Consider the following 26,098-nt stretch of genomic DNA (forward strand, 5'->3'; position numbering starts at 1 on the left):
CTATAGAGAATGATAGGCAGAAAAAGAGCCGATCCAAACGCCAGATGGCTTGTACAGAAGGTCTTTCATTTCAGGAAGCCAGGGATCTAATTTCGTCCAGAAATGAGGAGATAGAAGCAAGAGGGGGGGGTACCAGCGAAGGTGCTCCTCAAAGTTTAGGTGTACCTGAACGTGCTCCACCAAGATGTTCAGAATGTAATATTCAGGGACATAAGAGAACCAGCTGTCCTACTCGTTTTGGCTTTTAGTTTCTGCAATTTAAATTACTTTTGGCAGTGGTATATTACTTTAAAGTTGATCAAGCATCTAGTTTTAAGGCGTGTGCACGGATGACCCGGGAAGTACGGGTCACCCGGGAATTACGTTAAGACAGGCACAGGCGTATGACAATACACATGACAATAATCTCTTGATAAGTTGTTATTCTTAACTAAGCTTCTGAGACTAAGGTCCGGCTTACTAAAAGCTTACTAACAACCCCGTCAAAGAGGTGAAGCCCCATAACGGTAACATGGTATCTGGACATCCAAGAACGTAACTTGGACCTCCAGCCTTGGCAAGCTATACCCGATTTAGATTGCTATCTTGGTAGAAAAGGCTTGGCATTACTCGCTCTGTAAGAAGGAAGGAGGTGTTATTCTAATCTTATTGCAGATTTGGAGGAATCTAACTGGTTACTAATAATCTTATGGGTATTTTAATGGCTTGTAGTTACTATTAAACCCTTATCCACGGCTTTTATAACCGATTTTACGGCGTCGCTGGCCTCCTGAAGCAGTTTAACGTCCTCAGCGCCTAAATTATGTCCTCTATGCACTTCTACGCCTTTCATAAGGTCTTAAGTAACATAGGTACCTTGATTTACATAGAAAATTAGATAGTACGGGTGGTATCTAAGTTTATCTCGTACTTAGAGCTGCAAGAATAAGATTAGGAGCTAGTCCTAATTAGGAAGTAGTTAGACTTCCAAATTATGTTCTTGGATGTCCAGATACATCATCCCATCTTTGAATCTCCCCATACAAACTCCGCCACCAAGGACAGCTTGTCCACTTCCAGCTGCTTCTCCTTCATACCTTCACCGCTGGCCTTTCTTTTACTTTCATTCCATCGCTGACTCCAATGCGACTCGACTTCCGATTTTGATTCCACTCATACACTATACAACCCCTATGGCCACGTTCCGATCCACTGCCGTTCTTTTCATGTGAAGCAGCACCAGGCTTTTGTACATCTCTATCGCCTACCCCCTACCCGGTTGGGCCAAAATATTTCGATACAGCAAAACCATTTTGTCAATATGCGCTCCGCGACTAAATTATTCTACCTGGCCGTGTTTGGCTTCATGAGCCTGGCCAGCGCCGAGAAGCAGCACAAGCCGGTGTCCCACGGTTATGATACCTGCGCAGTAAGTTTTCTACTTTCTCGCCTCATGAAGCTAGACTAACATCCGTTCCTAGATCGACCACAATGCCGTCGTCTCCGATGCCTGCGTCTCCTACCACACAATCGACGCCCTCAACGATCAAGTCTACTCCCTCCTCCAGTCCATCACACAAGAAACCGATTTCTTCTCCTACTACCGCCTCAACCTCTTCAACAAGGTCTGTCCGTTCTGGTCGGATGCCGATAGTATGTGCGGGAATATTGCGTGCGCGGTGAACACGATTGACTCGGAAGAAGACATACCTTTGACGTGGCGCGCGGAAGAGCTAAGTAAACTAGAGGGACCTAAGGCTGGTCACCCGGGACGGAAGCAACAGCATGAGAGGCCGCGGGATCGACCGTTGCAGGGAATGCTGGGAGAGAACGTTGGGGAGAGTTGTGTGGTTGAGTATGATGATGAATGTGATGATCGGGACTACTGTGTCCCCGAGGACGAAGGCGCTAGTGGGAAGGGTGACTATGTTAGCCTGGTCGATAACCCCGAGCGATTCACGGGGTACGCGGGAGCCGGCGCGAATCAGGTTTGGGACGCTATCTATCGGGAGAACTGTTTCCTCAAGCCGACGCCCGAGCTCGAGCAGTCTCCGTTTTCCCCGATGGGTAATAACCTAGGCGGATTACAGGCCGTTCAGGACTTCCGGAACGTTCTAGAGAAGGAATTGAAGCGCCCTGATCTGCTACCGCTGGATAATGAGTGTGTTGAGAAGCGGGTCTTTCACCGACTCATCAGCGGAATGCACGCGTCTATTTCAACACATCTGTGCTGGGACTATCTCAACCAGACCACCGGACAGTGGCACCCAAATCTCCAATGCTACAAGGACCGACTCTACAACCACCCGGAGCGTGTTTCGAACCTTTACTTCAACTACGCACTGGTTTCTCGCGCGGTGGCCAAACTACAGAAGCATCTCCAGGGATACACATACTGCATGGGCGACCCGGCGCAAGACCAGGAAACCAAAGAAAAAGTCTCTCTCCTAACATCGACACTCGCCGAACGATCCCAGATCTTCGATGAGAACGTCATGTTCCAAGATCCAAGCGCCCTGGGCCTAAAGGAAGACTTCCGCAACCGATTCCGGAACGTCAGTCGACTGATGGACTGCGTCGGGTGCGACAAGTGTCGTCTCTGGGGCAAGCTCCAGGTCAATGGCTACGGTACCGCCTTAAAGGTCCTCTTCGAATACGACGATACCAAAAACGGAGAGAACCCTCCGCTGCGTCGGACCGAACTCGTGGCTCTCATCAACACGCTCGGCCGCATTTCCCACAGTATTGCCGCTGTCCGAAGCTTCGACCGTGCAATGGAAGTCACAGACGGTCAGGTCTTCGCCATACCGGCTGGATCAGCAACCGCAAAGAGCCGTCCGGGCGGCAAGAAAACCAGACGTCTGGTCAAAGACGGTGGCTCGACATTTTACTACGAAGGCGACGACGAGGATAACTACCAGTATATCACTCAGAAGCGGCCTTGGGAGCGAACGCGAAAGCGCAGCAAGGACGATACTTTCCTTGATGACATCAAGAACGAGTTCTCGGTGGTCGTGGATACCTTCAAGTTTGTTCTGAAGAGCTGGATCCATGCACCCAGGACGATGTAAGTTTTGTCATTCACCATGATCTTGTGCTTTTCTAATGATCTTCTAGATGGGAACTCAGCGTCCTCGAAGCAAATCGGCTCTGGGCTTATTGGCTTGGTCTTCCGGTGCCACCGCGATCATGGAAGATTCAACTTCCCAAGCGGCCGTCTGCGCGCGATGCCCACGACGAGCTATAAGCTCATTCAATGACGGCGCTGGTTTTGTATATTTGGCGGCGTTGCTGGAATGGGCTTGCATTATACTGTACATATATAAGACGATAGAGATGTCTATACTATAACTCACCTTTGACCTATTCTCTCTTTCCCATTTAGTAAAGAGATCGTACCTGTGTTGTAGTAGTGAGCACTGACCAGTGGCGTCCCCGTCGGCTGTGGCCTCGGAGCCTCGGCATTTGCGGCCACATGCATTTGCCTCAATTCCTCCCATCGATTTCTCTACCGCTTTGAGTCTTTGTCACATCGCCATCATCTCTCTCCCCACGCTTCCATCCCCAGACTCAGACTTATCGCCCTTTCGCTCCGGGAGACTGAACCCACAGCCCCTGAGGCTAGTCTCATCTTTCCTCTACAACCTCTTCATGCGGCACTGAATTTTCCCTCGACATCCCATGGCGTCCGTTTCACCACCCAAGCCGTGGGAGAGAGCCGGCGCTACTGCTGGTGCTACTGCTGGTAAGTGACTCCAACTACGCAATCTCTTTCTCTCTTTCTCCGCTCGCTCAAAGGACCCCTCTCACATGTCTATCCAGGCCCTGCCTTGTCATCTTCTCCCGCGACCACATCCTCAGCGATGACCACCTCAACATCATCGGCTACCCCGACCGCAACCTCCACAACAAGCGCAACCGCCCCCTCTTTACCCTCCCGACCGAGCACACTTAGCACCGTCGCGAACCAAAACGCCTCAAATTACTCGCCGTACGGCGCCTCACGATTTGGAACGTCGCCGTACGGGGGGATGACTGGCTACGGCACCTACTCGTCTCCTTATTCCCGATTCGGCGGGATGGGATCTATGTACGGTGGCTATGGTGGCTATGGAGGGATGGGCTCGATGTATGGCGGTATGGGCGGGTATGGGGGGATGTATGGTGGTGGCATGCCGGGCGACCCGAATGATCCCAACAGCTTGACGAACTCGTTCAGCCAGAGTACGCAGGCGACGTTTCAGATGATTGAGAGTATCGTTGGGGCGTTTGGAGGGTTTGCTCAGATGCTGGAGAGTACCTATATGGCCACGCATAGTTCATTTTTCGGTGAGTCTGAATCCTCCAGATGTATGGGCAGAACTGATGTTTGCAGCCATGGTTTCGGTCGCTGAGCAGTTCGGAAACCTGCGCAACACTCTCGGCTCGGCCCTGGGAATCTTCACATTGATTCGGTGGTTTCGGACGTTGATTGCAAAGATTACCGGCCGCCCGCCACCAGCAGACGCAACAGCACTAACACCAGCTGCCTTTGCGGCGTTCATGGGAGGCCGCTCATCACTCCCTGATGGCTCTCCCGCCCCTCCGCGCCCATCAAGGAAACCATTCCTGATGTTTCTAGTCGCCCTCTTCGGTCTTCCGTACCTCATGGGCAAATTGATCAAGTCGCTCGCACGCTCCCAAGAAGCACAGCGTCAAAAGATGATGGTCGGCGCCAACGGCGAACCCGCCCAAGCCGCCCTCGACCCATCGAAGCTCGACTTCTGCCGCGTGCTCTACGACTATACCCCCGAGTCGCAAGAGACCAACGGCATCGACCTAGCCGTCAAAAAGGGCGACATCGTCGCGGTCCTCAGCAAGTCTGACCCCATGGGCAACGCGTCGGAATGGTGGCGTTGCCGCGCGCGAGACGGCCGCGTTGGATACCTTCCGGGTCCGTATCTCGAGACTATTCAGCGGAAGCCCCAGCAGGCGATCACGTCCGGCAGCGAGACAAACAGCCGCAGTAATACGATGCAGAGCCAGACGCAGGTAGCCGCTGAGGCTCCGGCGCAGAAGCCAGAGCTTAAGGGGAAGATGGGCGATATCTCGCCAGAGAGTTTCCAGAAGAGCGCGTTCGTGTCATAGCCGCTACCACCCTACCGTATCCGATTTATCTCTGTGTCGACCCGTCGACGTCACCATGCTTATTGCTTGTGGGAATGCTGTCATGTCATGAGCAATGCCCTGAGCCGGTCATATTTTTTCTTAATCTCTCTATTCTTTTTGTTTCGGCGGCGTTCAAAGATTCTTTATCTTATTCCAATATCTTATCTCTTTTACTCTTACTTTATCATGTCAGTGACAAATATGATATCCATTACGAGACATTCATAGTCTATGAAAAGCATGAGACTGTCTTCATACCATATACGTCGTAGGTTCCGCACGTTGAACTCTTCCAACAATCCATATCTAGCCTTTCTTCCTGATTAGAATGAGCTTACTAGTGGCTCTGCGCCAGAACCCAGTGAACCACCTCCAATCTCACGATCACCAGGTCAAAGGTATCTTGCCTATGGTAAGAAGGTAGGGCTGAAGAGTCAGACTGACTCCCGCCCTCTGGTCTTCCATTCTCTGTACTGAAATGGATGTCTTCCCGAGGAGTCTAGACCATGGAACACTCCATATCTACTCCGTGGTATGGATATAATAGGCTTATATGGGTACCCGTAAATAGATCCACCCTGGCTCGCTCGAAGCTTCAGCTTCCAGTTTCGCCCGACTCTAGATAGTACCGAGGTCCTAGAAAGCTTCAAGCTCAGTTCTCGGACATTGCCATCTTGGGTCAGGGCCTGGACCCCGTTGGGATCTGAAATACCTATGCCTCACGCGTAGTAGGTATGCGGTCAGCACAGTCGGCACTCCTCAAAAGTCAAGTTTGAGACACCATAAATCTATGATCGTAGATAATCGTTAAGAATAAAGAAATCCGGTATACTCTGCTCTGTACTTGTTCATGCCCAGATGCTTTTATCTATCTACTCTAGAAAACTGGAGTTTAAATTGAATAATTGACCACCTTATCAAGGCCCCTCGGTTTCTTGTATTTGATCTAGTATCTACGTTGATCTTCTCGTAGGTAAGTCTATGGCCTCATCTAGTTATGTTCGTGATCTTTCTGCCTGCGTTCAAACCCGGTATATTAGTAATGGCTGTAACTCCGCTCAGGACTTCACTCGCAGGGTTCAACTCTCCTATCTTCGTTTTATAGTACGTCCCGATGACAGTATCGCAGGTGACTGACTGTAGATCAGACCTAAGTCCACTGCAGCCGACCTTACGAAAGCCAAAGCCTCAAAATCAAACATGGCCATGGCCATAGTTACCGAGTCTACTTGCAGATTATATGTGCCGGCTTACGTGTATGGTGTACTCGGTAAGTACTCCGTAAAGTACCCCGTAGGCTACCGATCACAGTATTGATTGCTCTGTTCTGCTCTATACGGGATAAGCTAATCGAAACGCGATAATTTACATAGTTAAGTCTAGTCACGAAGATCAACCTCGTATACTCTCACTTTCATTTAGTTTGGCAAGTGGATAACCCGTAGAAACGCCGAGCCGCTCACATGCACGGTTTACTTTGGACTCCGGCTCAGCCTTCTGGCCATGTTCAGTTCATTTCGGCCTGCCGCGCTGGGTCTCTGGGTCTGGGTCACGGGATCCACTACCCGCAGGCCAAAGCCAAAAGCCAGAGGCTGAGTGAGTGAGTGTGGTCACCTGACCCATCACCGCATGGTTTTCCTTTTCGGGGTTTGACGGGAGGTTGGGAGGGTAGGTGAGTAGTAACAGCCCTAAATCAACTGTATGGTTATCTCTCCTTGTTAGATATACAGCAGAGTATGAACATCAACTTACATCCTGATTCGACACCAGAGATAAAGCTGAAGCAACTCCCTCGGATTCGTCCCTGATAGGCCGGCTTGAAGGTAGCCGTCTCATGAAGCCGAGCGCTAAACTAGTCTCGTCTAGCTTAAACGGAGCTGGAGCCAGCCCGAGGAAGTAGAAGTGGGTCTGCCTATCCAGGCGAGTTGATTGCGTTGTTGTTGGGGGCCAAGTTTGACAGTCAACTTGACACTGACAGTCAAGAGTTGGAGCTGGAATCGGAAAATCCGTGATCAATTGAAGGATGAAGGATTCCGTTACGGAGTCGCTACTATTACTTCTCAGCCTCAGCACTGTACCCGTAGTCTATACAGCGGGTCGGCGGGGTGGTAGAGGGTGCGTACTGTTTGCCTGTTGTGAAGTGGAAGGGGAAGGTGGATATGGATGTGGATATTAAAGTCTATATGTTTTACATATGCATCAGAATGTAAGATATACATGAAATGCTGACAGGCTTGGATATCGACGTAGGACCAAAAACATAGGATGCGTCCTCGTAAGTAATAGGTTGAGATGGTATAGTGTAATTCTAATGTCTCACGGGGTACGACCCCCCGTCCAACTCAGCCGGCGGCCGCTGAGCATCGACGCCAGCATCCATCTCCCGCGCAACATCGCCATGTAACTCAGATACAGGAGTATACGTTTGCATAGGCACGGGCATAGTCTTGGCCATTGCCGGCGCAAAGTAGCCCGCTCCTTCCTGGCCGTATTCATCGCCCGGGGGCGGGGGGCTGCCCTTGATGTTGTTATAGCCACCAGCGGCAGCTTCAGCCCCAGGGTTCTTGGGTAGAGCCTTGAAGCGACGGTAGAGGAGGAAAGCTAGCGCGGCGAGAATGATGAATCCTGCGCCGACGCCAACACCGATCCCAGCTTTTGCGCCGGTTGACAGGCCGTTGTCGTCTGGGTCTTCGGGTTCTGAGTCCTCGGGGGTTTCTGTGGCGGCCGGCGGAGTGGTTGTTGTTGAGGTGGTCGTTGATGTTGGTGATTCTGTTGTTGTAGTTGAGGAGGTTGATGTAGTAGTGGTAGACGAGGTGGTATCATCATCGTCGTCAGAAGGATTGAGGTTGAACTTGGCCGAGGAGATTTCCTGGTCGTTGTCGCCCCAGGAGACGTCGGCGGGGAGGAAGCGAAAGGTCCAGTCCGTAGAGGCATCGACGTCCTCGTTGCTCAAATTGATGTTCCATCTGTAGCTTGTTGACTCGTTGACATTCACGCCAGCTAGGTTCGTTAGCTGGGAAACCTTGACCAATCCCGTGGGAAGACATACATTCAAGCTTGCGGGTGTAGCTGCTTCCTGTCAACCACAGATCCACATTTGTGATATCGCAGTCTTCGCAAAAGAACTGGAACTGGGTTGCGAGGTCGTGCTGCCAGCTGATTGTGATAGTGGTGCCCGCTTGGTAGTTGGTCGTATAGTCTGGGTACTGGGGCGAATTCCAGAGATCCTGCACCGTCCCCTCGGCCCTCGCCAGAGGCAAGAGGGCGAGAGGGACGAACTCGATGAGACTCCGACGCATCGTCGCCGGGCGCAGCGCAGTGTCACAGTCACAGTGCGTGCACTGTCAGACGGGATTGAGAGCAAAGTGCCAACAGAAGAAGACGCCGCGAGCGAGAGCGACAGCGCCGATCACGTTAATAAGGAAAACGGGGGATACATTTCCTCAGCAGCCCAACTCTGTGGCGGACTCTGCAAATTTGGGGAAATTGCCAGTCGTTGTTCTCGGTCGCGTCACTGGCAGCACTAGAGCACTAGAGCAAACCTAAGCCCATATTGCACCAACGAGCGCTGCTGCTCTTAACCCGAAACAGAGGCTTTCCAGGTCCATCAATCAGGCCGCCTCCTGTAGCCTCATTCTAGCAGCGGCCTCGCCCACGCCGTCGATTTGATCCCGTGTGGAGCGCCAGTGACAGCAGCGGAAGCCGGAAGAGCATTCTTCAGGATTGACAGTAAGCCACCACACTAAGCCCCTCTGAGTATTAATAGACAAACCCTGCACTACTGAAACACTGCCCTGTTTGTTGAACCCTGTTGGATCGGGAGAATCATAATCAGGCCACGCGAGAGAAAAAGGACGTCAAAGGGATCGTGGCTTCGATTGCCAGCCTCGGCCGGATTATAAATAAACCCAGGGCACTGGTTTCTGCACGGAAACCATTCAAACGCGTCTTGACTTTGGACAATGGTAATGTTCGTACCGTTCCATTTCCGTTGGGCTTGGAGGCTTGGACTTGGGGTCTTGGAAGTTGGAAGTTGGCTTTCCTCATTATTCCTTGCCTGAGTTGAGAACCCTGAACTTGTCATCAGGAACTGCCATTGACATCATCCTGCATCTCACAGCCTTGATCTTGGAGTCGCACTGAGATTATGGATCCAGATGGTGCCATATTTAGTCATCTCACACATAGTGCGACGAGAAGTTGAGCGTTGCAGTTGTACACGGGCACGAGTCAGTTATACAATCTTGGAGGAGCGAAGGACAATGTCGCACTCGTAGAGTCTGGAGAGGAGTCTGGGGCCCCAAAGGAGGTCGTGTAGCCTGGGAAGATGCAGTTTATCTCGCCCGACGCCATTTTTTGCAGCGACTCAATTGAGGCGGAGGATTCTTGACACTGAGACGTCTATTTAGGTGCTCCTTCGCAGGTACACTGGCGTGCTGTCCTCGACCCGACACCACTGCTGCGGCACAACTTTCACGAGTCATTTCCAGAGTTCTTCTTCACTATCGGCTCTAGCCAAATCTAAATATCCAAGCTCACGTCTGGCGGGAAGTTCAAAGTTGAAACTTGGGTTTGGGAGCTTAAGGTTCCGTAGTTTCTTTTCCTGGATCATCTGGAAAGCTCTCCGATTTGGAGCGGATATAATATCCCGTTTCCTCTGATTTGGAATCAGTTAAACTTCTTGCTAAACTGGTGGTAACCGGGAGTTTCCCCGCATGCTTTATGTTGGCCTGGTACTCCCTGGGCTTGTGATTGCGAATGAAAGCAACCTTAGTATTCGTCATGTGCGTCTTGTCCGACCGCCGGAAGGGGCCGCAACAATATTGCGACTCGCATTGGATTTTAGGGTCGGCATCTCCGGTTTGTGTGTTTGCTGCAGCTGCATTGCGTAACGTAGACCTAGGCCGGCCAAGAACTGGTGGTGTGGTTTGTTGCCTGTTAGGTTGCTTGCCCTTGTCAGTAGAGATCTTTGTTGATTGATTGTGCTCTACAGAGTATGCAACTGGATGGAGCTCGTAGTCGGCAATTTCCAGGGTTGATCGTGATCGTCCACTCCGTTGGTAATGGTCTGTGCAGGATGATCTGATAGGCTGCCCTGTTGCCCGATCTGGCTTCGGTGTTGGAGTCGAGCAAGGTTGACTCGAAAGTGTGTCGATTTGCCGTATCTAGAGGGACTCCGTAGGTGAATGTGAAATGGTAGGGGTTGTATCAATGCAACACCAATGACCGAAGGTCAGGAGAATAGACTCAAGGAAGCCCGGGGAGGGCGCCCCTGGTGAACGGATCCATCTTACATATCCGGGAACTCGAAATAAACAATAACAAGGTTGTGGCCTCAGATCTCGACGCAAAATGTGCTGTAATCTGCACCAGGATCCATCGTCCGGCTCTGGTCCAGTGGATGCTGGGGAAAAAGCAATTCAGGTCCAGTCCAGTGGGTCTATCGTTCCTTCCAGGCATCGAGGGGTGGTTTCGATTTTAAACCTTGGTCGACCGCTGGACCGAGACGGCTAGACCCTTAAGAGACAGTTGGAGTCCAAAGCCCATTCTCCCAAACCACTCGATGCCCGACGAAGAGCCAGCCTGGCGAGTCACAACATACTCCGCCCTGCTGCATCATTCTGGCGCAGATAATCGGTATACCGTCTCGCGATCTGATGCAGGCAGCAATGGCTCCGGATCGGAGGTGACTCTGCGTAGAATGTGTGTAGCGAAGATATACCGGTACACTATCGTCAAGAAAATTAGACATAGCCTTCGAAGGGTATCATCAAATCAAATGATGCAGCGCAACTCATTGGTTTTATCTTTGTTCATCTCATCGTCTCTTGTCCTGCTCAACAATCCCATACCTACACTTGACCGTCTTCCAATATAGAATCAAGACCGTACATGCTCTATAGCCCGCCACATTCTGAAAGAGAAAAGGAGAGAGAAAAAAAAAAAAAAAGGAAGAAGATAAAAAAAATCGCCAACGCCAGTAGAGCCCTCACAAATAGAAATGGTACCATTACAAAACGACTGCAGACCAAAAAGTCGCCACAGGACTCTGGCTTAGAAGCAAGCGTGCAGGAAGGAATAGTGACAACATCTCAGTCTGACTTTACCATCAAGGTAAAACGTCAACCCATTTTGCGGTATTCCTGGACAGATCAACAGTCCCATAGTCAATAATCCGGGTTTGGTTGATTTGGTTCTTCCACTGAGTAAAGTTTGGCCCCCTGAACACCCATGCGGTCAGTGAGTTCCTGCATTCTTCCATTGAAGAAATCATAAGCCCCTTTATCGTTCACCGAGTAGCTCCTGGCATATTCGAAATTCTTTCTGAGGGTATCATCGTTCATGTTGATGGGGCTGAAAGCAAGAGGTTGGGGCTTTTTGTCGTCGATTTCGGAATCGGGGATTGAGTCTGAGGAATCAACTGGATTTTCTGCATTAACGGCCATTGTCGCGCCAAGTGCATCCATAGAGACCATAGGATAGGAGTGATAGAAACCAGAATCAGGAGTCTCACAGGGACGGGGTTGGTTATCTGTGTGAGGAGACAGTGTCGTAGCTTTCGTATCTGGCTCTGGAGTCCAATAACTCATGTCTGAAGGAGTCGCTGTCCCAACGTTAACGGCCGCATCAAGAAAAGAACTCTGTGAGGACATACTTGGTTCGGGGCTGACTTGGTCTCGAGAAGACTCAAGAGTTTGAGCACGTTCGATAGAGCGAGAATTGTCGTTGTCCGAATTGTGTGCGCGTTTGCGCTTGTAGCGGGCAATGCGTTTCTCGTCAACCTCCTGGCCGGCCACTCGAAAGACGGTTTTCTTGCCTCTGGCGGCTCTCTTCTGCTCTTTGCGGACGATGATACTGAGTTCCCTGGCTTTGACATTCTTGCGCAAACCCCAGCTAGCCAGTTTGTCTTTATATTGTTTTTCTCTGCCGAGGGTTAGAATGCAACTGACTGGAGTGATCGGTACGCAAATAACAACCGAGTGATGAGGCAACGAGGACAAGAAGCGATACGGGTGTAGTTCGAGACGCAGCAAACTGAATACTTGGGAGAAGGAGGGGCAGAAGGCAAGGGGAAACAACGGACGAAGAGAGCGGAGGACGGACGATGCAGTAAACTTATCTTGGTCTTCCAATATTCGCTTGACATCTTTGAGCTTCAATTGATCGACACGATATAACTGCTCAATTTTATGACGGACTCTGTCCCAGTCTTGAGCCTTGTGAGGCTTGAACATATCGCGAGTCTTGGGAGTGGCGGGTTCAGTGGAGGACCCTGGAGCGGGCGTTGAGAAGTTGGACGAAGGGATGGAACCTTCCATCATGAACAAGTCACCGGCGGTGGACTGCTCATAGTCCGGATGGAGGGATCTCGGGTGAGTGATGGGTGAAGTTGAGCTTAAGTTCGAGTAGAGGCGTGGAGGGGACGAATCGGGGATGGAGATCAGAGAGAAGGTGGGGGAGGGAAAGAGAGACAGGAAGAGCAGGAAGGGGAATATGTGCAGCAGAGGAGAGCGAGAGAGTGGTCGTGTTATGTAGGCAGTCAAGGTCGTTAGAGAGTCAAGGCGTCGTCGAGGTGGTCAGAGCAACAGCAGAGAGCAGAACAGAACAAGAACAGCAGCGCAATCCGGCAACAGGGCCGTCAGAGCAGTCGAGCAGTCGAGCAGTTTGACGATGTCGCAGTTATTAATAAGTGACAAGCAGCAGACAAGTTAGGCTTCGTAGACTCAGGGATATTAGGGAATAATCCTGCTCAATAACAGCAGCTCGCTATGCATGTATTCCGTATTCCTTTTCTTTTTTCTTTTTCTTTTCTGTTTTCGCAACGCATGCGACTGGCAAGGCACTTTGAAACAACAAAAGAGACACACGACCGGTACTTCTACAGGCAACGGGGCCTGGTCGCCTTTGCGGGCGGAAGAAGAGCCAGACGGGCGCTAGAAGAGAAAAAAGTACGGGCTGTGGTGCTAACTCCTAGAGTGTCCTAGACTCTGCTAGCGCTGCCGGAACGAGCGACTTGCGCCTGGAGGAGGCCCTCTTGCTTCCCCGCGCCAATGGCAATGCGCCCGCAGAGGTCTGTGTACTTTTGCTTCACCAGGCTGAACTCCAGCTGAGTAGATGCTATACTATGCAATAGAACTAGGTATCTTGACATAAATATTCTCAGTGTGCTAGAATCCTCCTTGAACCAAGTAAGAACAAGCGACATACAGACAGGGACTATGATGGCCGATCATGCAGATGCGCCATTTCTGCAGGTGCAGCTCCTGCCATCCCAAGCTTAGTCGCGCTCCTAACGATCTCGTTTCGCTCCTGCTGTTGGTCTCTTTGCTTTTTCTTCCAATTTTGGGGTTTAACTTTTCGTTGCTTTTGCCATCGTCTGACAGCAGCCAGCATACCGGCAGGGATCCGTTTGATCGAGATGGACTTGTCGGGGTCGATGCTCGTCGACGACCGTCGACGACCGTCAATGAACATGAAGTCCTGACAACAGAGGAGATCTGGAATACCGCCGAGGCACTGCAGATGCACAGACTGGCGCTGCTCTGAGGACTTTTGCCAGCTCCTTGCGACCGTCGGCGTTGTGACTTGTTCCTGCGGCTCTCTTCCCTTGGTTGCTGTCAAGTGTCAAAGTGTCCCATCGGTGAGCGAGGAATGCACATCCAGCACCACTCCGAGAGGCCTGAGCGAGCTCTCCTCAGGCCCGGTGGCGCCAGCCAGAGCTTGTCGGCGCAAAGTACGACGACACTGCCGGTGCACTCCCTGGCATTAATATCGGGTGATTAATCTGGAATCAAATTCCACATTAACTACGTGCGACTAACAAGATGCTAGAGATAGCAGTAGAAAACCTCGGCCTGTATGACGCTGTCTGGACTCTGGAGTCGACCCCGTCCGGATGCTGCATTCCATATTGACTGATCTCCAGATGGACCCATAGTCCCGTCCAGGACACGGAAACCGCAATGCCGCCACGTCGACTCTGCAAATAATCGACCAATCAGTCGCTTGCTTTTTCAACATTCGGAAGGGGGCTCTAGCCTCCGGCACAAGGTACTCCTAACCTTACTGCCCTGCATGCTTGGGGTTGCTGCCAACAAAGATCGGATTTGGAACAAACCCAACGACAGTTGTTCCTCATGGTAGTACCTATGTAAGTACTCTGTACATGCCCAATATCCCAAAAATAAACCAACCGGCTCGCTTCCTGGACACGAACCCGATTCGACCCTGCGATGCAGGAGCAGACAAGGGTCGCTCGTGCCAATATGTGCCTCAGCCAGGGCTTGGACTATACAGTACCTACCTACATAGCAGCACTGTATTCCGGAGTTGTATATCGTGTCGGAGACAGTAGCGAGGACAAGACTAGATACATTCGAACTGACTCGAATGAGGCCGGCGCCCTATACAAGGCGAAACAGTAGGTCGATCCACCTATCATGAACTCGCGGTCGCATCAGAAAAGCAAACGAGAGCTCGTCTAGAGAGACGGGCTTCAAGGAAGAGGCATGTATCTACATCCTTCAATTCACCGTACTCCTACTTCTCATCTTTCAATCTCTTGTCCCTCATCTACCGCAGCACTGGCGGTCAGGTCTCAGAGATACGCGTCTCACTAATATTTCGATTCTAGACCCTCCTTCCCCGGAGTTCCCGTCTGGTACCCAGAATGATCTAGCCCATGGCCCCATACTCATAGTCCATACCCTTTTAGGTGGGCAACCCACTCCATCACCAAACGTCACAGTACTCTATCTTGCATATCGTGCCCAGCCCTGAGCCGAGGCCAGTCCTAGTCCCCATCCCCGTCCCACTAGTCCGTCTCAGAGTCAACCTAACCTAGCTAACCTAACCGCCAAACGCCGGGCCGTGGGCTGGAAACGTGCCCTACGGAGTAGAACCTTGTTTAAACCAAAGTGCAGGGAAAAAGTGAGCTGTCTACAACCTGTGGAGAAGGTTCTCATCGAGAACCGTTATTTTGGAAGATGAATGGTCAAGACATTCCAAGCGCAAGGGATGGCTGCGTTTGGGTTTATTAGGTTAGCGTTATCTGTGTGGTAAAGTCTTAGCCTGAGTGAGACAGTGATCGGTACTCTGTCTTAGTGTCAGTGTCCTAAGTACTCAGGACTACGTATCTAGACACGGAGGAGTACCATCGAGGTATCGAAGCTTGAGACCTCGATGGGATGGAAGGGGATCGGGGATCGGGGATTGATTGATTTGATTGACACTTGACAGATCGTGGCTGACCTTCTAGTGCTATCGATATCGAACTCCTCCGCTGCCTAGGCTGATTCAACCTGTTCTGATTTGAAATCATGCGCTCTGTTTCTAGAAGGTACCTGCCTAGTGCCTACTAATCTACCTACCCATGCTGATGGAAGGCAAGAAGAAGACCTCACTTCGGGGATAGTGATAACGCTTACATACTGCAGGGTGCAGAGCACATAGCACTGCATGGCACACAACCACAAAGATATCTCACATCAATGGCAGTTGATAACCCGGCTACCTTGCGACAGCCTGACTCGTGAGACAGCCGATTGCCCACCTTGCTGACGTCGACCCTGGACAATCACTGGCTCGTCGTGACACCGGTGACTGACTCGCAAGTCGCTAGGCCCAAAACTATCAATATTGCACTGCCTTGCGCGCCTCTCACCTGCACTCCCTGGTCGCGATTTGCTTGCTTGCTTCACAGAGCACCCCGTACTCCGTGCCTGAGTGGGCGATCAGCGTCTCCTTTCAAAATGGAGCCATAATATCGATCTACATATCTACTCGGTGGTAGACTAGATAGACTGAGTCTGATAGACATATCAACTCCACTACATACCCCACTGATGTAAATTACTACATAGGTACATAAGGGTATTCTAAAGTAGCGTCTACTATTATATCAAATCAATATAGAGGATACGAGGTCGTCCTTACCTAGATAGTTCTCTAATTCAAAACATCAACATCAACACCAACACCCCTATGAGTACAGACCAAGTCCAGGTATGAACGGGATATGCCTTGCGTATCATGCATTATGCACAGGCCACAGCCAGGTTCTTAAACTTATACTTGCACTTACCCTCATTCAGATATCACAAAAGTACCAGGTACCAATTGGTACTTATTCGTGAATTCTTAACAAAGCACAAAGCGCGGGAGACGGGGCGTCGCGGGTTGGAACTTGGGCCGCGGGAGTATTGTGTGTTTCCGTGAGAAAGTACCAGACTTGAACAGTGGGATGTACTTCAGTTAGGTACTACATACAGAGTACGGAGTACAGAGATTACGTGAGGTCCCATTTAGCAGGCTAGAGTACCTTACTTAACCCAAGTAAGACAGGCCACGACAAGGCAACGCAAGGGAACGCAAGGCAAGGGGTGAAATGTCAAATGAATACTCTAGTAGTAGTAGTAGTTATGCGCTTATGTTATGGCAGGACATGGAGATGACAGGGGGAGGAAGAAAGAACGGGGTACGGACGTACTCTAGGTATGTTGCGACTTGCGGCTATCACTCGTAGTTTGTGCTGTGCTGTACTACATACTACGTAGATTAAAGCAGACACAGGATTATCTCACCGTCTGTCTCGGCCCTCGGGCATGGCGCTGATATTGAGGCTTGCGAGAATAATGTGATCTGTAGGGGGATGCGTGTCAAATTTATTTTGTAGGTACTCTGTACAGAGGAAGCTAAGACGAGATACTACTATGTAGTACACAGTACGGAGTACGAAGAGAAGAAGGAATTAGTGTCACAAGAGTGTTCCATTATTGATTCAGGGTGAACACTGAGGAAAGGATTGAGGAATGAGGATGAGACTAAGAGACGAGACCGGGATCCTGATCGTGCCCGGGAGCGGCCCGCAACATCCATTCCTTCGTCGTTGTTGAGTTGTTGACTGACGCGTAGGAATCAACATGGCCGAGAATCTGGAAGGTGAACTGGTCTGTTGAAATTTGAAACCTCATCTGACTCAAGGTTTGGAATTCCAGATCCTGAAACCGAGCCTTGTTGATCTAGACTCGTCGTTGTCGCAAGAGTTAGAGAATCCCGAGGGTATGGTCCGCATCCCGGCGTTCCCGTCTGCACTCCTGAAGCAGAGTTGTGGATACATTATTTAGATATTCTTTGTTGGGCTTTTCTTTGTTCCCTGCGCGAAACTGATCCTTCTTTCGACTCCTTTGTCTTCTTTTTCTGCAGACTGCGGCCCAAGGACAATAGACAGTTGTCTGCGCGCTGCGCAAGCCACCGCCTCCTGACGCCGACGGGGGGCTCAAAAGTCAACCGTGGACGTGGGATGAAAAGGGACAGCTAGCTAGCGGCAGCCACCGCAGGATGAGATGCATACGCGGGTTGTGGTTGTTGAGTTGGGCGGTAGCCTAAGAGGAACCGGTTGAAACGGCCTGCATCAGACTAGCGACCGCTTGCCCGACTGCCTCTTACAGGTGCCTTGTGTTGCTGGAAAGTTCGGTCTGAGACAGCCTAAATGATGATCTCCCGCCGCCGGTTGTTGTCTTTGATTATCCTGTCCAGCCAAGACAACAGGGAGAACCGCAAGGCCGGATTTTGCGGGTTTGGGAGGCCGATCTGTTGCGCTGGCGTTGTTGGCCCTTTGCTATAAGCCTAAGATTGATTTGAGATTCTCGCCACAAAGCTGGATCATCCTTCCGCCTATGCCTTTCTTCTTTAATGCAGCTTTTCTCGGATAATATTTTGGACGCTAGACACTGACTGTCACTCTCGAGTCTGTGGGGCGCGGAGAAAAAAGGAAAGAACCCTCGTCATCGTCTTCGGCTAGTGCGGCATGCTGTTGATTATCTGCAGTTCCGCAGGCAAGGATCTCACTACTAGCTGCCATCAATTCCAATATTGGCCTAGGAATATGCACGCGCGACTCAGGCGGTACTTTCTGTTGGACAAAATACGCCCAGACACCCGACTTGCGTCCTTAGTACACAAACTTTCGTTGGTCGGAGGAAGGAACGCGCATTGGCCAACGGTATGATTCAAGGTACCGGAAATGGTTAAGCATCATGCCGAAAGCCGGAATTGGGAGGCATGAGGTGGCAACTGTGAGATGACATCGGCGAAAGTAGTAGTGAAGCTACTGTACATGTAGCCATGCTGCCCTATTTCTTAGAAGGGCTGGTCGTCGCGAGTCTAGCTTGTTCGCCCGCAGCAACGGCTGCAGCTGCGACGGCGGCTGAATTAGTCGAGCCTGCGCTAGCTATGTTGCTAGCATGCGCCAACAGGAATTTGCAACATGTTAAGGTATATTTGCAGGCACGCGTCCAAGTCTCGTCGTTTTGGTTGAAGCCTAGCTTGATACTCGCGTCACCGATCTTGTCCCTTCTGATAGTATACGGCAGCTTCAGCCCCGGTACGACGGCGGCGCCAGCCTGCTCCCGGCGGTTAGCACGTATAGGTGTTGGTGTTTTCTCGACAAATTCTCCCAGTTGACGTAGACAGTCCAGAAAGGCCACCATTCCTGCATCGAAGCGGCGGTGAATCCAAGGAATATGAAGCGGTAGGTCGCCGGAAGAGAACAAGTCAAGGGTGGTGACTTTCGGGGTCCCTGATAAGTTCGCATTGCCACCGTCGATAGCGGACTGCGCCGGTGACGTTCGCGGATACTCGATCTTGTCAATTCGAGACATCGATCCCATGGGCTTCAGCCGGTACCCTTGAAACTGGAAGCTTAGTTTCTCGGCTATGGTTGCCAGCAGCAGCGCCGTCTGGCCCCAGGCAGCATTGATCTCAGGCCATTCTACCGAAGGGTTTGCCAGCCGGCCGAGACGTAGGCTGTTGATGGTACCAAAGTAGCCGTCGTGCCCAATGCAAAAGGCATCGTTGTAGACGTTGGTTCGCTGGAGCCTTTCGAGCTGCCGAGAGTCATGGTCATATTTCATATTCAACGCATCCCGCTCGTTCTGGAAATCACCGAGGACCAAGGAGAACGCGTTCCGGTCGCGCCAGAACTTTTCCTCTTTGGAATCTAGTTGGCGAGACTCCTCTTCTAACTGGGCTATCTCCTCGTCCAATGCGACTTTTTCCTTTTCTAGAGCGACGAGTTCCGCAAACGCCGCCTCCTCGGCCGCCATCGTCTCTTGGAGGGACTTCTCCGCTGCCTCAACCTCGTCCTGCGTCGGAACCGACGAGTTCAGGTTTCGTAGAAATGTGATGTATGCGTCCCGCTCCTTCGTGGCCTCCACAAGCCGCTGTTGTAGTCCCTCCACTAGCATGTCCGTGCATTCGGTGCAAATCGGATGATCGATGTCAGAACGAGACGAGATAATCTCAAAAAGGCGACTCGTGCGCTCGACCTGATCTGCAAAGGACCCATTATCCGTGCCGGGGTCGTTGCTGCGTACGTTGGAGGATGCTCGGTTACCCTTCGAGGCCGCGCTATTATTGCCATCTACTCCAGGCGCCGCATGCGGCGGGCCGAGTTGGGACTCTGTGAGCATAACAAAAGACATATTGCCACTCTCTCCTCGTCCCAGCCTCGGTGGTGTTGCCAGACTGCCGCTTGCCTGGCGGGGCGCCGGGATCGACCTCCGATATACAGGCGAGGATGCATTTTTGGAAACGCGATCATAGAGCTCTCGACGCTCTTTGGAATAGGAGGAGTCAGACGCGCCGCTGGAGCTTTCCGGTAGTGTTTTACCTGTAGAGCCTGGTGTGATTTATCTGGTCAGCTTTGTGATTATTACCGTGAGGCGGACGTGATCGGTACCGATGAGCAGGTCGAAGGCGGCCGGGTTCAGCGACTCAAGAGAGACGTCTAGTTTCAAAGGAGTACGACACTTCTGGCAATTCATCTTGACTAAAGCGATCTGGAAGTAGATCTGTGGTCATTATGGTGGCATGGCAGGAGCTGGAAGGTGAAGGGGAAGCAGTTGTGACAATGCGGGCCTGTTAGGAGGTCGGGATGGAGAACGTCATGCGGGAGTCCGCATTCACGGCTTCGATGCCGCCTTTGTGCTTCACAGCACAATCCAGGAACACCACCTTGCAATGTTTATTGACTATTCTTTCTCAATACTGGTCCATTGAATAGAACTTGAACAATGAATACGAGTTGCTAATTATCATCCTATTGTCTTCTTCGTCAGCTTAGAATCGTGGGTGCTTCAACCTTGCTAAATTTTGTGTTTACCGCAACACTGATGCGCAAACAACCAGCTTTCGCCTTTCTGATCAACTTGCAGTATTGCCATGAGCTCCCCTGCCCTATATCTGCAGCCTCAATTGTTAATTCCTCCTGCCGAATACTCTCTTGCGCGACGATCCAAAGTCTACTTCCACATTGAAACGCCGAACCGCTATCGCATCTGCACTCCACCAAAACCATGGATGCGCCGCTCAAGAGAAAACGACTTTCCCTGTCGCCAGAGGCCTCTGACGAAAACAGCGACGTCGATTTACACGAAGCACGTGCTCAGAACGACATGCGCCTAAAGTCCATTTTCGAGGGCATCTTTGAAAAGTACGGTCGGGACTTTACAGACGTCGGTGACGAGATCGACCTACAGACAGGGGACATCACGGTGAATAATGGGCACGTCAATGCATTGAATATGGGAGGAGAGAGTCATGCTGGACCGATTGACTGGTTATCGGATCCGGAAGGGCAAGCTCCGTCAAATGAAGACGCAGAACAGGGTGACGAGGAAGGTCAAGATACTGGTGCTGTCCCAGAGGAGAACGGGTGGCATCCCGGCCGCAAAGTCGTATCCATCTTATCAGAAATACGACCAGATCCTGAGAGATCAAAAACGAATATGGACGGGCATGGTGACGAGCATGGTGATGGTGATGGCGACGCCGACGGGGATAGTGATAGTACGACGTCGGAGGCTGAATACTTTGATGACAGGTCGAGTGTGGATTCCTTGCTGGACACTGCACTATCAGTCCAAGGCCCCCAGGGCACCCGCACCACCCGGGAAGTCCGTCAACGCCAGACGGTCACCGAAAAAGCAAATCCGGCACTCGCGCAAACCAGCCAATCTCACGCTGCTCTTTCGGAGAGACTCGATGAGACTGTGGACCCGATTTGGCGTGTTCCTAAGATCAGTGCGAAGTTTACAACCCCAACGCTGCTGAGCAGATCACGATCTAGAACGGAGAAACCTATCGTCAGCACATCCGCGGTACGTGCTCAGTCCCCACCTGGCACGGGCTCTATCTGGGCTTTACCGTGGACGGCGCGCCGGAACACGGATGGTGTGAAGAAGAAAAGGGTTAAGCAAAAGGATGGACCTAGATCTAGTCCGACGAAGAAGCGGAAAAAGCACCATTCTAGCCCTCCTCCCCCAATTGTCTGCGACTGGTCATTCGCAGACACCCCGGATGGAAGCGAGTCCGACGATCCATTACAGGAAGACTACGAGCCCTCTCCGACGCCCAAGGGCTCCTTCTATATCCGAGAGAAGCGCAAAGGCCCTTTCTCGGCGGGCGCGACAAAAAGTACCAATACTACTACAACCATCTGTAGCTTTTGCAAAAAGACATTTTCTAAAGACGATTATGTCGCGCATGTGAGGGCCGTGCTGGCTGATCCCGCAGACAACGAACATAACTCGATAGTCCTCAAGAGCCAGCTGGCCACCGTCACCACAGATCACAGCGCTACTGGCCCGTTTCCTGACGCCACGTCTGCCGGCGAACCTATTGTTCGTCCTCCAGACACACCGACGTCGACATTCGATTCACGAGGGCAAGAGACGGCCAACGAATCAACACCCTCAGGGAATAAACGCGCTAGGACGGCCCTTGGCCCCGTGGAAGCCAGGCTGATCATCCGGATGAAGCAGGTCGAAGGGATGAAGTGGAAGGAGATCCTGAGCCACCTGCCGCAAAAGAAACTCTCCAATATCCAAGCGTGGCATCACCTCCATTGGAATCAGCGGAAGGCAAATCCTCCCCAGTCGTCCGGTCCTTGGTCAACTGCCGAACTCGATAAATTGGAGATGCTCAAGGACCAACCAGAGCTGACTTGGCCTGGTATCCGTGCTGAGTTGCCGGGGCGGTTGCTCGCGGAGATCGAGTTCAAGCTATTGCAACTTTGGGCCGGCGACGCCTCGTAGAGGGCAGACTGTCAATAAGGAAAGTCGATTCGACGAGTTGCCTTCCGGATGTCTGAGGGTTGTGGTCTCGAGAGCAGCGCGAATTTAGCACCAATTAATTTGTAATATTGACAAACGGCTGTCGGCACAAGGCGTCAGACGTTGGCAACCAGACCAAGACACTGCATCTAGCATCCTGCCACAGTTAGTCTAACCATCAAATAGACTGGAAATCAAAGGAATCTGGTATTCCTTACCAGACTGAGTGGTCGTTCTTTGTATTCTCGACGTAGCCAACTTTAGAAGGCCAACTCTATCACTTTACTCGTCTCACGCATTCAGAACGTCCTCCAGCTTCGTGTCTGTAGCGCCGCCAACATCCCCGGCTTGAGCCCAGAACCTCGAAAGATGCCTTGAGCCCGAATCAGACAGCATAGTGACAATCCTGTGGCCTGGCCCCAGTTTTACGGCCGTTTTGACTGCTGCAAAGCCTAGTACGAGAGTGAGTCGAAGCTCCAATGGAAGAAATATGGTCGTACTCACAATTGACAGCACTGCTACTTCCAGCGAAAATGCCATCTTTCTCGACCAGCCACCTCGCCATCGCAAGCGCCTGCGCGTCCGTTACCCGCACAGCATCATCCACGAGCTCCCGCCCTGCTTCGAAATTCGCTGTCACCCGATTGATCCCGATGCCCTCCACGATGGTATCGACTTGCCTCCGCCGACGCGTTCCTTCTTTTTCCTTCTGGTCGAACATGACTCCGTACCGAACGCGATTATATAGTCCACTACCTTGAGGGTCTGCCAACACCACAGTCAGGTTTGGGATCTTCGGCTTGAGGAAAAGCGCCACACCGGAGATCGTGCCGCCGGTCCCGGCTCCTGCGACGAAGGCGTCCAGTCTGCCATTGCACTGGGCGTAGATCTCCGGGCCGGTCCCGTCGTGGTGAGCTCTCCAGTTCGCCTCGTTCTCGAACTGGTCTGCGAAGTATCCTCTTCCGCGGCGGGGTGCCGAGCCCTCTGATGATTCGGGAGTGGGCGAAAGGGTATGAGCTTGCGCAAGTGCTCGGGCGCGGTTGACAAAGTTATCTTTTTCTACAATGGGTGCTGGGGGGACGCGGTCGACTATGGCGCCTAGCTTGAGGAGAAGGTTTGACTTTTCGATTGCCTGGTCTGATGGCATACAGCTGGGATGGGGTCAATTGGATTCTGCTGGCGTGGGAAAGAGACGTACATATGCGCAAGGTAGCCCTTTGCTCTGGCCAGCGTTGCCAATGAGATTCCTGTTGATCCGGATGTACCTTCGTAGACTGTATCGCCTGAGTGTGGTGTCATCAGTCCTCTCTCCTCGGCCTGCGCTAGTTAGAGCTGTCAAGACATAAGAAATGTCCACGTGCGGGAAGAACATACAATGTTGATCATGCTCAGCGCCACTCGATCTTTTGAGCTCTGCCCAGCCCCGTTCAAGAACTACATTCGTTAGTATTCAAGCTAAGAGCTATAAGAGCTCAGAAGGTAGTAACGTACTTCGGCCTTCGCCAGAATCTCACATCCGGTAGCGTCGGACAAGGACTTGATTCGAAGCAGATGAGTGTTCCCTATAGTGCCTTCAATTCCATCCACAATGGCTGGAGGACCATGTCTTGCAACTAGCGATTCTCCTGGGGCATCCTGATGCGATTCTGAAGACCGCAATCGGCGGGCGGCTCGATATTCTCTAACGCGCTCCTCGATCTCGGGATAGAACAGGTCCTTGAAAGCTATCGAGAGGACGACCCCGGCCACGAAGGCAGATCCAATGTAAAAGTGCAAATTATCCGTCATCACTAGATGTGTACGCAAGAGAAGAAGCCCACTAGAAGCAGAGTTGTGAAACTGGCGATGGATGCTTGCAACATGAAGCTCGAGAGATTGGTGACGGAGAAAAGCTCGGGCCACCTGGACCTCCGCCCGCATTGCGAGATTCCGCTCGTCATGGTCCGCTTCCTTCTCTCCATCTTCCCTCCTCCAGCTTCGTTCTCGCTCGACCAGGACCGTCCAGCATGGACTCTCCAGTCCTAAATCAGTTGTTTCGGCAGCTGTTTCGTCATCCAGCCTGCCAGTCCCTCCGGCCTTCGCCCTCGCCGCACACATTTCGCCTATCCCGCTCCCAACAACAGTGCCGAGCGTTTCTCACGCGACGGGCGACCGCTAAGCGCAAGAATACGGACGATGGCCTGAATTGGACGAAGCGCGGGGACTACCCGAAGAATATTGACGAGGAATTGAAGACATATCCATTGGTGACAGCGAAGGAGTTGCGCCATCGGCCAGATCGGCCACGTCAGGTGCAGATGTTGACGAGAGAATTCATTGACGGTGAGTTCTGTTTAGCATTGGACGCATGATATGTTCTCTAAAAACTTATTTTTCTCGCAAATAGATAGCCTGTACAACCCGCAATACGGCTACTTCTCCAAACACGCAACCATCTTCAGCCCTGGGGAGCCGTTCGATTTCAACAATATCGAAGACGGGCCGGCTTTTCACCGGATGTTAGGGGAGCGCTACACAGAGTTTGAAGATCTGCTGGACGAAAAGAAGCCAGACGAAGCCCGTCAGCTCTGGCATACGCCGACCGAATTGTTTCGACCTTATTACGGGGAGACGATTGCTCGATATCTGGTGTCGAATTACAAGTTGACGCTCTACCCCTACCATGATCTGATCATTTATGAAATGGGCGCTGGAAACGGGACCTTGATGATCAACATCCTCGACTTCATCCGCGACACAGACTTCGAGGTATATCAGCGAACGAAATTTCGTATCATTGAAATCTCGCCGGCACTGGCCGGGCTCCAGATGAAGAACCTGACCGATTCTCTCTACGCTGCGGGCCATTTGGATCATGTTGAGATTATCAACAAATCCATTTTTGAATGGAATACATACGTGCACTCGCCGTGCTTCTTCCTCGCCCTCGAGGTGATTGATAATTTCGCCCACGATGCCATTCGCTACGACTACAGGACAGAGGTGCCACAACAGGGTGGGGTGCTGATTGATGAACACGGTGAATTCCACGAGTTCTGGACCCCCAAGCTAGACCCTGTGGCTTCCCGGTTCCTGCGCGTCCGTCAAGCCGCAGCCCGACGCGAGTTCCCCAGTCCGCTGGGCCCACGACTCATGCGGGGAGTTCGTGGCGCTCTGCCATTCCAAGGACCGTTCACCATTCCCGAGTACATCCCCACCCGGTTGATGCAGTTCTTCGACATTCTCGACAACTACTTCCCCGGCCACAAACTCTTGGCCAGTGACTTCAGCACCCTTCCAGATGCCGTGCCGGGGCTCAATGCGCCGGTGGTACAAACTCGGTACAAGAGGAGAACAGTGCCTGTCTCCACTCCTTTTGTAAGCCAACAGTGGCCCTAACCTGACCTTAACCCAGCTAACAGGCCACAGGTGCATCAGGGCTATTTCGATATCTTCTTCCCCACCGACTTCAACGTCGTTGAGGACATCTACCGAGCAGTCACCGGCAAACTGACGCAAGTCGCGAGCCACGAGGACTTCATCAACCGATGGGCGTATGTAGAGGACACAGAAACGCGGAGCGGCGAGAACCCGCTTCTTACCTGGTATAAGAACGCCAGCATGTTGATGACCGTCTAGATCTGTTCTAGGAACTGTATTTATATAGTAATTCTAGCTCCAACCAGCTTATCATTGCATAACAACGGTTACGGCTGAACCCCTTCTTCTCCGCAGATAACCGTCTTCCCCTCACCATATTCTTTGCACTTCAGGTTCTCTTCAGGAACAAGCCAACCAAATCTTCACTCACCTCACCGCAAGCAAGCAAGCAACCAAAAAAAAAAAAAAAAAAAAAAAAAAAAAAAAAAAAAAAAAAA

General features: G+C 51.6%; 9 protein-coding genes across 9 annotated transcripts; 5 read left to right on the forward strand and 4 right to left on the reverse strand.

Annotated features, from left to right (window-relative positions):
* The first annotated feature begins 1,038 nt into the window (after window positions 1-1,038).
* On the forward strand, window positions 1,039-3,347 carry BDV17DRAFT_278298 (ER oxidoreductin). Its single transcript, XM_073759518.1, has 3 exons — window positions 1,039-1,408; window positions 1,461-3,046; window positions 3,097-3,347. Exons 1-3 carry the CDS (start codon window positions 1,301-1,303, stop codon window positions 3,224-3,226), a joined length of 1,824 nt encoding a protein of 607 aa, XP_073609822.1. The 5' UTR covers window positions 1,039-1,300; the 3' UTR covers window positions 3,227-3,347.
* An 88-nt stretch (window positions 3,348-3,435) lies between these two features.
* On the forward strand, window positions 3,436-5,444 carry pex13 (peroxin PEX13). The gene is made up of 2 exons (XM_073759519.1): window positions 3,436-4,308; window positions 4,355-5,444. Exons 1-2 carry the CDS (start codon window positions 3,843-3,845, stop codon window positions 5,104-5,106), a joined length of 1,218 nt encoding a protein of 405 aa, XP_073609823.1. The 5' UTR covers window positions 3,436-3,842; the 3' UTR covers window positions 5,107-5,444.
* Window positions 5,445-7,395: 1,951 nt separating this feature from the next.
* Window positions 7,396-8,665, reverse strand: BDV17DRAFT_30953 (uncharacterized protein). The gene is made up of 2 exons (XM_073764363.1): window positions 8,177-8,665; window positions 7,396-8,127 (listed from the first exon to the last, which is right to left on the reverse strand). Exons 1-2 carry the CDS (start codon window positions 8,424-8,426, stop codon window positions 7,436-7,438), a joined length of 942 nt encoding a protein of 313 aa, XP_073609824.1. The 5' UTR covers window positions 8,427-8,665; the 3' UTR covers window positions 7,396-7,435.
* A 2,403-nt stretch (window positions 8,666-11,068) lies between these two features.
* On the reverse strand, window positions 11,069-12,968 carry BDV17DRAFT_278305 (Clr5 domain-containing protein). Its single transcript, XM_073759520.1, has 4 exons — window positions 12,232-12,968; window positions 11,783-12,051; window positions 11,642-11,731; window positions 11,069-11,548 (listed from the first exon to the last, which is right to left on the reverse strand). Exons 1-4 carry the CDS (start codon window positions 12,447-12,449, stop codon window positions 11,295-11,297), a joined length of 831 nt encoding a protein of 276 aa, XP_073609825.1. The 5' UTR covers window positions 12,450-12,968; the 3' UTR covers window positions 11,069-11,294.
* BDV17DRAFT_278308 (uncharacterized protein) lies at window positions 12,855-13,967 on the forward strand. Its single transcript, XM_073759521.1, has one exon. It carries the CDS (start codon window positions 13,360-13,362, stop codon window positions 13,672-13,674), a length of 315 nt encoding a protein of 104 aa, XP_073609826.1. The 5' UTR covers window positions 12,855-13,359; the 3' UTR covers window positions 13,675-13,967.
* Window positions 13,968-18,260: 4,293 nt separating this feature from the next.
* On the reverse strand, window positions 18,261-19,952 carry BDV17DRAFT_285761 (beclin 1; the record flags this gene model as incomplete). Its single annotated transcript, XM_073760771.1, has 2 exons — window positions 18,261-19,798; window positions 19,868-19,952. The coding sequence occupies 2 exons, from the start codon at window positions 19,950-19,952 to the stop codon at window positions 18,261-18,263; spliced, it is 1,623 nt and encodes a 540-aa protein (XP_073609827.1).
* A 137-nt stretch (window positions 19,953-20,089) lies between these two features.
* Window positions 20,090-22,394, forward strand: BDV17DRAFT_31164 (Myb-like DNA-binding domain protein). The gene has a single exon (XM_073764366.1). It carries the CDS (start codon window positions 20,484-20,486, stop codon window positions 22,221-22,223), a length of 1,740 nt encoding a protein of 579 aa, XP_073609828.1. The 5' UTR covers window positions 20,090-20,483; the 3' UTR covers window positions 22,224-22,394.
* Window positions 22,395-22,532: 138 nt separating this feature from the next.
* Window positions 22,533-24,029, reverse strand: BDV17DRAFT_285763 (putative cysteine synthase; the record flags this gene model as incomplete). Its single annotated transcript, XM_073760772.1, has 5 exons — window positions 22,533-22,693; window positions 22,746-23,392; window positions 23,440-23,558; window positions 23,616-23,675; window positions 23,733-24,029. 5 exons carry the CDS (start codon window positions 24,027-24,029, stop codon window positions 22,533-22,535), a joined length of 1,284 nt encoding a protein of 427 aa, XP_073609829.1.
* BDV17DRAFT_31149 (class I SAM-dependent methyltransferase) lies at window positions 23,819-25,924 on the forward strand. Its single transcript, XM_073764365.1, has 3 exons — window positions 23,819-24,563; window positions 24,628-25,598; window positions 25,650-25,924. The coding sequence occupies exons 1-3, from the start codon at window positions 24,248-24,250 to the stop codon at window positions 25,857-25,859; spliced, it is 1,497 nt and encodes a 498-aa protein (XP_073609830.1). The 5' UTR covers window positions 23,819-24,247; the 3' UTR covers window positions 25,860-25,924.
* The last annotated feature ends 174 nt before the right edge of the window (window positions 25,925-26,098 follow it).

The sequence above is a fragment of the Aspergillus undulatus genome (genome assembly GCF_047715775.1).
Source record: "Aspergillus undulatus strain CBS 261.88 unplaced genomic scaffold BDV17scaffold_123, whole genome shotgun sequence".
NCBI classification, from domain to species: domain Eukaryota; kingdom Fungi; phylum Ascomycota; class Eurotiomycetes; order Eurotiales; family Aspergillaceae; genus Aspergillus; species Aspergillus undulatus.

Bases quoted from the DNA above. Each gene is read 5' to 3' on its own strand.
- BDV17DRAFT_278298 (XM_073759518.1), top strand. From the start codon at position 1,301: ATGCGCTCCGCGACTAAATTATTCTACCTGGCCGTGTTTGGCTTCATG. The intron at 1,409-1,460 runs GTAAGTTTTCTA...ATCCGTTCCTAG, and splicing joins ACGGTTATGATACCTGCGCA to ATCGACCACAATGCCGTCGT. The intron at 3,047-3,096 runs GTAAGTTTTGTC...ATGATCTTCTAG, and splicing joins ATCCATGCACCCAGGACGAT to ATGGGAACTCAGCGTCCTCG.
- pex13 (XM_073759519.1), top strand. From the start codon at position 3,843: ATGACCACCTCAACATCATCGGCTACCCCGACCGCAACCTCCACAACA. The intron at 4,309-4,354 runs GTGAGTCTGAAT...TGATGTTTGCAG, and splicing joins CACGCATAGTTCATTTTTCG to CCATGGTTTCGGTCGCTGAG.
- BDV17DRAFT_30953 (XM_073764363.1), bottom strand. From the start codon at position 8,426: ATGCGTCGGAGTCTCATCGAGTTCGTCCCTCTCGCCCTCTTGCCTCTG. The intron at 8,128-8,176 runs GTATGTCTTCCC...TAACGAACCTAG, and splicing joins CTACACCCGCAAGCTTGAAT to CTGGCGTGAATGTCAACGAG.
- BDV17DRAFT_278305 (XM_073759520.1), bottom strand. From the start codon at position 12,449: ATGATGGAAGGTTCCATCCCTTCGTCCAACTTCTCAACGCCCGCTCCA. The intron at 12,052-12,231 runs GTCCGTCCTCCG...AACCCTCGGCAG, and splicing joins CAAGATAAGTTTACTGCATC to AGAAAAACAATATAAAGACA. The intron at 11,732-11,782 runs GTATGTCCTCAC...ACGTTGGGACAG, and splicing joins CCAAGTCAGCCCCGAACCAA to CGACTCCTTCAGACATGAGT.
- BDV17DRAFT_278308 (XM_073759521.1), top strand. From the start codon at position 13,360: ATGCAGATGCGCCATTTCTGCAGGTGCAGCTCCTGCCATCCCAAGCTT.
- BDV17DRAFT_31164 (XM_073764366.1), top strand. From the start codon at position 20,484: ATGGATGCGCCGCTCAAGAGAAAACGACTTTCCCTGTCGCCAGAGGCC.
- BDV17DRAFT_31149 (XM_073764365.1), top strand. From the start codon at position 24,248: ATGGACTCTCCAGTCCTAAATCAGTTGTTTCGGCAGCTGTTTCGTCAT. The intron at 24,564-24,627 runs GTGAGTTCTGTT...TCTCGCAAATAG, and splicing joins GACGAGAGAATTCATTGACG to ATAGCCTGTACAACCCGCAA. The intron at 25,599-25,649 runs GTAAGCCAACAG...AACAGGCCACAG, and splicing joins TGCCTGTCTCCACTCCTTTT to GTGCATCAGGGCTATTTCGA.